The 9,751-nt window shown below is 36.9% G+C and overlaps 1 protein-coding gene across 3 annotated transcripts in view; it reads left to right on the top strand.

Moving 5' to 3' along the window:
* Nucleotides 1-6,519: 6,519 nt before the first annotated feature.
* The window catches only part of LOC106933943 (nuclear receptor-binding protein 2), a 33,376-nt gene continuing 30,144 nt past the window's right edge, over nt 6,520-9,751 (top strand). For 2 of the 3 annotated variants that reach the window (XM_015013525.2, XM_015013523.2), the window contains exon 1: nt 6,520-7,197. In XM_015013525.2, coding sequence (XP_014869011.1) covers nt 7,078-7,197 — 120 coding nt within the window. In that variant the 5' untranslated portion in view covers nt 6,520-7,077. The remainder of the gene's footprint in view (nt 7,198-9,751) is intronic. The other variant, XM_015013524.2, reaches the window with a different exon arrangement.

The raw sequence follows: 9,751 nt of genomic DNA, 5'->3' as shown, positions 1-9,751 counted from the left end.
TTTTCCCTTAATTCAAAGTCCAACTCTGCTGTTTGTAGCTTTTTGTTGACTTTGCTGAAAGTTAAACATGTTGAATTTTTAGTCAGGTCGACTGACGATCAGTGAATTTGATCCCAGCTGGAGAAAAGACTGCTAGAACAGTAAATTAGATTTATTATTTCACTAATTGAACAGTTAATTGAGTCTTTATTAGCTTTTTTTTTTTGTTAAATTGACTAAAATTAGTTTTCCTTGCAGTCCAGCTCTGAAGTGTCATTGTTTGAGCTACTACATATGTAACAACCTTCTCCTTAAAAGCAACAACCAGATTAGACCACAGCTTTAATCTGTAATTTTAAATTCCTTGATCTGAAGCTGAATAAATGAGTTGTTTTGTCCAAGGTATGTAATTCTGAACTAAACAAATTAAATAAATTAAATTTAATGTTAATAACTATTGTCCTGATTTGGTAAAGTTATAAAGTTTCTGCTTCGATTGGTGTTTACCATGAAAGTCCAACTAAATGACTTTTACCTTATTTATTGATTTTTGTTGGTTTGCAAACAAAGGTGCAATAAGTGGTCATCAGAAATCTTTTTTTTTTTTCGGTAATTCACTAAAAAAAAATAAAGATTTTTAGAAGTAGAAGTTTCAAATATTTATTTGTTAATACGGATGATTGTCTTACTAAACACAAAAAGTGTTCAGTAGCGTAAGACCAATACAAATATTGATTTTTAACACAGAAATGTCGTTCTACTGAGAAGTTTGTCTATTATTGAATCTACAACTAAAATTTTACGCTTGTTCATAAAAAGAGAAAGCGAACAAAATGTTGTATTTGCTCAAGTTCACCACCAGATGTCTCTGTAGACACACAATGAACACTTTCACTCTCAATTTTGCGGACAGATAATTTACATTAAGATATCGTGGAAAAGTGGTGCAGCGTTTAGTTTCTGTATTAACCTTGAGATGAAACAAAGCAATTACAGATGCACCAGCTGTAGTTTTCCAGATTAATTCTGTATTCTTGACAATTCTGAGTTAACAAGATTTCAACAGCAGCCAGTCCTAAGAGAAATGGAAAATAAAAGTACTGCTTCACATAGCCGCCATTTTACTGTGACAGAGCAGTTTGGGTGATGCTAGTATAGGGTTTACCAATAAACAATGGAAAAAGTTGGGGTGCTACATATTCTTTGATAGCCACACTATTAATTCTCTAACCCAAATCATTTAAATGTGCTTCTTTGAAGAAAACCTACACAAAATTTTATGTTGAGATTTACAGTTCTGGAAAAAATTTAAGAGACCACTGCACTGAACGCCATTGAAAACCTCCTGGTTATTCCACGAAATATTATTTCTGAACTCTTACTGAGTTAAAACATTTGTATTGTTGTTTCTAAATTATTATAAACTTGTTTAATTTGCCTTATTTGAGGTCTGAAAGCACTGCATCTTTTTCATTATTTTGACCATTTCTGATTTTCTCCAGATAAATACTAAATTGTTGCTTGGAATTTCAGAAACAAGTTGTCAGTAGTTCATAGAATAAAAGAACAATGTTCATTATACTCAAACATATACCTTCAAATAGTAAAAAATTTGCCATGAATTGAGCTTCTCATAATTTCATCACCTCTGATTGCACAATAACTATGGAATCAGACATACGCTGATTAATGTAGCATCCATATTTACCACCTTAACTACAAAGTGATTAAGGTGTGAAGGCATGTGTTATTTTGCAAATGCAGACTTAGCAGTTGCATTTGAGCATAACGACTTGTGGTGTAAATAAAGAGTGAGATTTTGTTTTATATTAACAAAAACATTTGTGAAATATAGGATGATTATATGCTAAAACATATATGCACAAAATTATTCTTAAATAGTCAGATTTCAGTCTGCTTGGTTCTGCATAGTTTTAACTTCTTTCAGAATGAGCTGCTTTAGGGCCTCTTGTCACTTTAAATCTAAATAAACTGCTGCTGGCCACAACATCCTCAAATCAACGTTGAAAGTGGCTCCAAACCGATGCTCAATTATACACCTGTAGGTCTTTGAAAAGCATTAATAGAGCCTCCTGCAGAGCCAGCAAGAATGCAGCGAGTAATTTCTGAATGGTAAGTCAATAACAAAACACTTGTCTTTTTCAGCTGCCATGAAACCAGCTGACCAAACATACTGGAGCTCAGGTGGAGTTGCTAGGTAACGGTGCAGTTCCCGTCATAGTGACTCAACATTCAGGAGATTTTCAGAACAGCTCATTTTACTGATGCCAAAAGAATTAACTTATTGGGGAAAAAATGGCCGTGTGTTTCTTTGTAAGTGCTTTAGCTGTTTTTCGAAGCATTTGATACCTAGATGGAAGCATAAAAATGCGCAGAAAGTGAATTTTGCATAATAGGTCCCCTTTTTAAAGGCCTTTTGCACATCTTTACCCGGGCTGCCAGTAAGTGTGAAGAACTTTGTGTTTAGAACTGCATTCTTGGTGCTAATCTGTGCCCCATTAAACAAACTGCTGTAATGTTGACCAGTCATGAGTCTTTTGGCTCTTTTCCCGCTCTTGTTATTGCAGCCATTTCTGGTGCCCTAGATGTTGATCGTCTAGACGTTGCCATTGTCAGCTCCGCTCGTTTCCTTGTGCCAAGAGTAAATCTCATTAAGAGCGAGAAGGCTTGGAGGGACAGGGGCTCACCCACGGGTTCTCTGTGAGTAACTACTAAAAATAGAGAAGGAAGGTGATTACTATAAACTAGGTCTGTGGCTACCTCTGAACTCTTAACCTTTAGTTGCTCAATTCTCTCTGACGTGCTGATAAGGAAGCAGTGGGGATGGTAATGAGTAAAATAAAAGGCCTTTGTTTTATGAGTCTGCACACTGGGTTCCAGCTCTTAAATTGGCTTAAAGATGTACTTCACCAGAACCACCAGATGGCAAATTGAGTTTGTAATAAAAGAGCTGAGGTAATGATGCCTTCGCTTTACAATTAGAAACTCAGCAATTCCTCTGGTTGCACTCAAAAGGTGCACAAACTTTATATCTGAACCACATTTACAGGGTCAGAGCGGCCATTTTTACACAATTCAGACCTAAAACTGATTTAAAGTTTTTATCTTTTTTTGTATTATTTTTTGTTATTAAGACTTTTTGTAAAAGCATTGAGAAGAGTAAAACATCCAAGGGGCTGAATACTTTTCATAGCCACTGTAGTATTTAGCGATGCTGCATCCCATATTTTAACTCAGAACTATTAACCATTTCTCTTTTTGTCAGATTAAAAATATCTTTTGAAAATAACTTTTAACCTTTAACTATTTTGAATTAACCCCATATTTATGCAGTATTTTTTTTCCATTATTCTGACAGGGTGACCCATTATGTTTCCATGAACAAGATAGGATATGTACCTGTTCATGGAAGAGTCTGCACACAAATTTTTTGCAATTTTTTAAATCACAAAATTACATATTTTGCATAATATCATTATTAGATCATGAGATTTTAGTCTGGTCATTTCTATCTATTTTGAGTTCTTTTCATCGTCAAACTGGGTGTGACCAGCAGCTGCTTATTTGGTTTTACTGTTTACTCTTGTGCATGCAAATGGCTGCAAACTGTGCACAATTCTGCAACTGTACATCTTTGAAAAGCAGAAGTGGAACCTCCTGCACAACCAGCAAGAATGCAGCAGGTGGTTTCTGGATGGTATGTCAAGAATAAAACACTTGTCTTTTCCAGCAGCCATTGTACAGCTCATGCAGCAGTAAAAACCAACTGACTAAATGTGCTGGAGAGCACATTGGGTTGCCCTGGTTCGGGATTTTAAAAATAACAGAAAAAACAAATGATTGGATGTTTTTCTAGCACTTGAACTGTTTTTGGAAGCATTTGAGGTCCATATGGAAGTACAAAAACATGCAAAATACACATTTTACATAATAGGTCCATTTTTGTTTTGTTTTCAACTAACTGTAAGTGGAAAATTATCATACATCCTAGTAAACATACATAATTTGTGTTTCTTAGTGAATCAAGTTACTGAAATAAAATTTAAATAATCCAAGTTATTAGATATGGATCTATATTCAGCACACCCTGCAGGGCTCCACTGTTTTTCTGATGTAAATAAAAGACGCAACAGTTTCATAAAGGAAAGTTCTTAGTGATGGAAGTTCACACAGTAACTTCCATCAATATGAACACAGTAGTTCAGTTTACACAGTTTAAACTGTATAAACTGAAAGTTTATGCAACTTATTCACCAGACAGGAAATCTGGCAACTTTTACTGAGACAGAAATACTTTTCTTTGTAATCTACTTCTATTTGCTGATGAGTTATTTATCTATTGAATATTACACAAACTGGGACATTTTTTCTTACAGAAAAAGAGGATTTCCTGATTCCTGGAAGTGACTTTCTCTTCAACAGTCTTTTTCACGATTCTTCTGACTCATTACAAGTCTTAAAACTTTTTTAATTTGGGACTTTAGCTGCTTTTTGACTTGTTTCCAGTCCATGTTGAGAGTAACTAAAGCTCTAAAAGTTATAAGAAAGTCAGATTGGAAGTAAAACTAAATGTGATGTGGCTCTTTGGACGTGCTGAGTGAAACACTGTTAGCCAGTCATCAAATGCTGATTTACTGGTTTCCTTCTGGGGTTTATTTCCCTGTATTAATCATTTTCCACCACAGGTCCACTTTTAACACATCCGTCATTAAGACCCGTAAACAGGAAGGCAAATTCTTCCAAAATGGGGTCCTCTGTGTGGAAACTGGAGCCTGGTGAATGTTGTTGAACAAGTCCAGTCTTATAGAGCAAAACATGCAATTCAAACACAAGCTCTGGTTTCCAGTCTGTATTTAGCTTCCACTCTCGACCTTTAGTCTGGATACTGGGCTGGAGTCTTCTGTACTCTTTGACCCGCCCACCCCCACCCGGCTCACCCCGTTATGCCTTCACACTACAAACCCAACTTCTTAAGGTACAAAGAACCCTTTCTGTTTCATTGACATTGCAGCAGAGGAAACCTCTGGTTCCTTAATCAGGTTATAGATAAAAGTTTCAAAGGTTGAAATTCCTTTATGAGGTTACATTCCAGCTTTTGCTGAGCACATTTCTGGTGAAAACCTGCAGTCAATGTCCAGAAAAGAATAAAAAAATTCTAAACAATGAGCAGAGATTGGAATGCATGCGCCTCAATGATGTTGTCTCAGTGACATTTCACCATAAGACAAATCCAGATTAACAAGAATTTATAAAATAAAGACATTTTGAAAAGTTTGAAGGATTCTGTTGCAGTTTTTTTATGCAAATGAGTCATGAAATGGTCATTGCTACCATATATGGGCAAAGACAAACATTTTTTCTAAAACAATCTGCGGTTTGGAAGAAAATGTCAGTTTTCTGTTTGCCATTGATTTGCTGGGAGTTGCCCAGGGCAGCATTAGAATGGGGACGGAGGATACACAAGCATTATGTATAAAAACAAATATAACTTATCTATCAGTTGTACATTGAAGTTTTCTCTTGTTTTTATGCATGTACACATTCACAAAGGATCTCCTTGTTGCAAGCCAGCATTGTTAACTGCTGTATCATAGTGTCGATTTAAGATATTAAACTAAAATATAAACTATTTTTCATTTTTTATAATACTGAACAGCAGATACAAAATAGGTTTTGTTTTATGTTGGAAATAATAAATACCTAAAATCACCATGTTTTAACTTGCACTGATGCCTCCAATCATTTCTCTGTGTTGAGTATTTTCAACATAAAGCTTACTATCTGATAATTTGCTTTGCTTATTTTAAGAAAAACTTAAATAAAAGTACTTATCTTTGTCCACATGTTCTCTTCCATATGTATTTATGTGGCAAAAAAAGAGGAAAGAGTAAATAGGTTTATTACCTATTTAATACCACCTTATTTTTCAAGCACCGGAGTATAAATAATAATTTTGAAGCTCCAAGGCTTTTATGACCTCATTTATGCAAAAAGAGAGGGGAAAGTATATATATTTTTTGTGTGTAATACCCAACTTCTGCCAGCAGGGGGAGTATTGTAATTTGGATGTGGGCGGAGTCAAACGCTCTGGTAAAATGAGGCCCTACTACACTATGTGTTGTTTGTCCCGCAAAGTTTGTATTTCTTTATCAAATTAAATTTTAACTTTACCCCGCTTTAGCTACTAAAATAGAAAATATTTTTTTACATATATATTTATATATATATCTGAAAAACAAAAACCTAATTAGAACTATTTTTGTCTTTATTTGATACGCAACATTTGTTCTATATCCTCTCTTTTTTAAAAAAAAAAGAAAAGAAAAAAGCGTTGTAAATTCAATGTTACAGAAATTTTGTCAAACATTATAACTGTAACAAAAAAAGTGCATGCTAAATTTAATCCTCTGTGATACACGTATTCTCTTCCATCGCAGGAGCTGGCTGTGCGCACAGATTAGCGGCGTTACGGTATTTGGCACCATCCTCTCTGCGCACCGTGCCTGGCAGCGGCTCAACTCTCGGCTTCTGCAGACACCGTGGTCGGAGAATGCGCTCTTCTCCGTGGAGCAGACGGTCTCAGTTGCTTCATATGAGCGCACGGGATGATTGCGCGTCGCGGAGCGGTTATTTACCACCGAGGCTTTCTAGGTATTGGTGAGACACACAGGGAAACCGTTTCACATCGTGCGTTGCATGCAGTCCTGGGATGTATTTTTCCACTCCGCTGACTTATCCAACCCTCGCAATGTGCACACTTGTAGATTTTATCTAAAGGGCGTGTCGGCTGTTCGGCTGCGCGTTTTCAACTGGAAATCCATTTGTCTGCAGGGGGGGTTGAGCGCCAAGAAGGAGCTGACAGACAGACAGACAGACGGAGGGAGCCTGTGGTCTTCAGGCAAAGGGGGGTGGGTTTCTCGACTGCGCTGCGCAGACAAGCGGCGGAGCGGACAGCCTCTGCAAACCTCCTCCTTCTCCTCCTCCACAACAACACGGGACAAGAGGAAGAAGGAAAGACAGAGGAGGAGACGTGCAGGAGGTCTGTGGGGTTGAAATCTGGACACATACGGCGGTAAAATGACGATGTCCGTCCCGGAGAGGAAATCAGGATCGGAGGGGAAGGAGGAGGAGAGCGAGGACGAGAGTGAGATCCTGGAGGAGAGTCCCTGCGGCCGCTGGCAGAAACGCAAAGAGCAGGTTGGCCGTTTTTTGTGTGTTTTTTTTTTTTTTATCTTAATGTGAGTGGATGGGGTTTATTTTTGTTTTTTTCCCCTGTGGTCACTCTGGACCTCCTGTGTGTTATGCAATGCTTAAGCCAGGCCGAGGTATTGGCGTTTCTGCACGAATCCACCAATAAATCTCACGCCGTGATATCCGGTGATCGGCATAGCCTACATGAAATCTATTTCAGTGTGCAGACTAAACACCCAGAGGAGCAGAAGCTTGCATCAAGGCCATAAACACTGGATATAAACATGCAGCCTTTGATGGGTTTGATGGCTTAAATGTGTGGGACTCGACAGCATTATAACCTCTCCCACATTTTAATTTAATATCATATGCTTGAATGTAGCAGGTAAGGGTTGATTGGATTATGCTCAACTTTTTGAGGAAATAAAAACCTGCAACCCAGTTTAAGATTTAGGGATTAAATTCTTAAAACCACCAGGAATCACAGTACAACCAATGCTTTTTGGCTTTTAAGTGAACTCAGACAAACATTTCCAAAATGATTCTTGAACTTTTTTCATATTTTCCCAAGGTGGCATGTTCTGTTCAGCTGCCCTATGTCAGTACTTTGTAGAACCACCTTTCACTGCGATGCAGCTGCAAGTCTGAGTTTGTACGTCCCTATCAGGTTGATGGGTCCCTATCAACCTGATAGCATTGTCTTCTTTGATCAATCTGATTGGATGGAGAATGTCCGAGACGATCAATGATCACGTTTTACCTCAGGTCTTCAAATTGTTGTAGGTCTGGACTTTGATTGAATCATTCCTTTGAATTTCTGGGTGTAAGCTTAGGTCGTTTTTCCTGTCGGAAGGTGAATTTCCATCCCACTCTTAAGCCTTTTCTAGCCTCTTATAGATTTTCCTCCAGGATTACTCTGTATTTGTCCGTAATCTTGCAGAAAAACATCTTTACTGGATGATGCTATGGGTGTTAGTTCTCCACCACACATAAAGTCTTCTCACATATGTTTTTAAGGTTGTCCCGATCTCCTATTGATATTGGAAATTGATCCGATATCAGCCAGTATTGGCCTGCTTCTAAAATCTCTATTATATTATATTAACTCGTTGATAAGATTCCGCTCCAGCATTTAGTCCGAAATAAAAGTATGATTCATGCTGATATTGCATCAAATCAATATCAATATCGTCCGATGCTCAAAGATGGAATATCGGTATTGTATCGGAAGTGAAAAAGTTTTATTGGGATTGGTGGACAGCCATTTTTTTGATTTTGCTGCTGAATAACCTAAGCCAGCTTTATGTTGGGAGCTAAAATTGTACAATAGATGTGAACTGGAAAAAGTTAAAAAAGCCAAAAGACAGTGAGTTTTTTTTTTGTTGTTGTTTGTTTTTTTTACATACTTTTACACTATATTTTATATTCTGTATGATAAACAAAGTCTTAGTCCCACGATCCCTAGTTGGGATCTGTTTACCCTCGTCTTTGATGAGGATTGTGTGAACTGTGCGGTTCTAAGATCTCGCAGCCATAAAATCCAACATTGCATCATAAAAGCATAAAGGTCAAGGAGAAGTGCATTTCTGGCAGCTTAGCGAACTCTTAATCAAAGTGTGCTCTGATTTATAAATGCAACAACCAATTAATTTACTGATTAGCTAATAATAGATTATTATTTGCCTGTGTTGCTTAGGAAGAACAAACCATTACAAGCTTAAAAGAAAACACCTCTCAACACAAATCAAATAATCATTGACAAATATTTTAAAAAGGAATGCATCTTTGACATTTTGATGTGTTTGGACAATCTAAAAAAGCATTTTGTTTACATTGTGAGCTTTCTCTCAAAGTTTCTCACCATGAATTGGAAATTATGTTTTGTTGTGTTTGCCACTGCAAGGTTAATCACTTACAAAAAGTTTCACAGCTAAACATCTTTATAAGGAATAAATATCTCACAGTAAATCACTAAAGTTGCATTGACAGATATCAAAATGGCAATTTGGAGTGCATTTCTTTGCATCAGTATGTTTACCATCTTCCTATACCTGTGGCTCATATACATATGGCTGAGCCATTCTTCTTGTATATGCATGGGAACATCAATTTTGTTAATTTTTTAACAAAATTGCTTTTGTTTATTAAATATCAGAATTCTACAGCCAAAAATCGATTAATAAGAAAACTATAAATATGTCTGTCTCCAGTCTGTAGCAGCGGCTAATTAAAGAAATCTTTTATTTGTTGATCTTTCACCTTAGATAACTTTATTTCTGTTTCATTTCTGTAAGTAATATTTCCAGAAACTTCAAACTAGCTGTCCAGTTTTTGACTGAATTTGGATCCCACCAGCGATTTCATATAAAAACTCTCTTGCTGCTTTTCTACATCTGGACATGTAGCATTTTGCAGCGCTAAGATTTTAGGAGAGCCATTTGATCCATGCTCTTTTGTTGCACTCTTTGGCATCATCCCACAGGGAAGTTGTTTGAATGGTCGTAGGTTGAATATGATCTGCTTTTGTTGTTGCATTAGAAAATCTCTTTGCCCGCTTGAT

Source organism: Poecilia mexicana, unplaced genomic scaffold (assembly GCF_051168715.1).
Source record: "Poecilia mexicana isolate PSO_F unplaced genomic scaffold, ASM5116871v1 scaffold_20, whole genome shotgun sequence".
Classification (NCBI taxonomy): domain Eukaryota; kingdom Metazoa; phylum Chordata; class Actinopteri; order Cyprinodontiformes; family Poeciliidae; genus Poecilia; species Poecilia mexicana.
The sequence above is the reverse complement of the archived record's forward strand: the minus strand, read 5'-3'. Positions and strand labels throughout refer to the sequence as shown.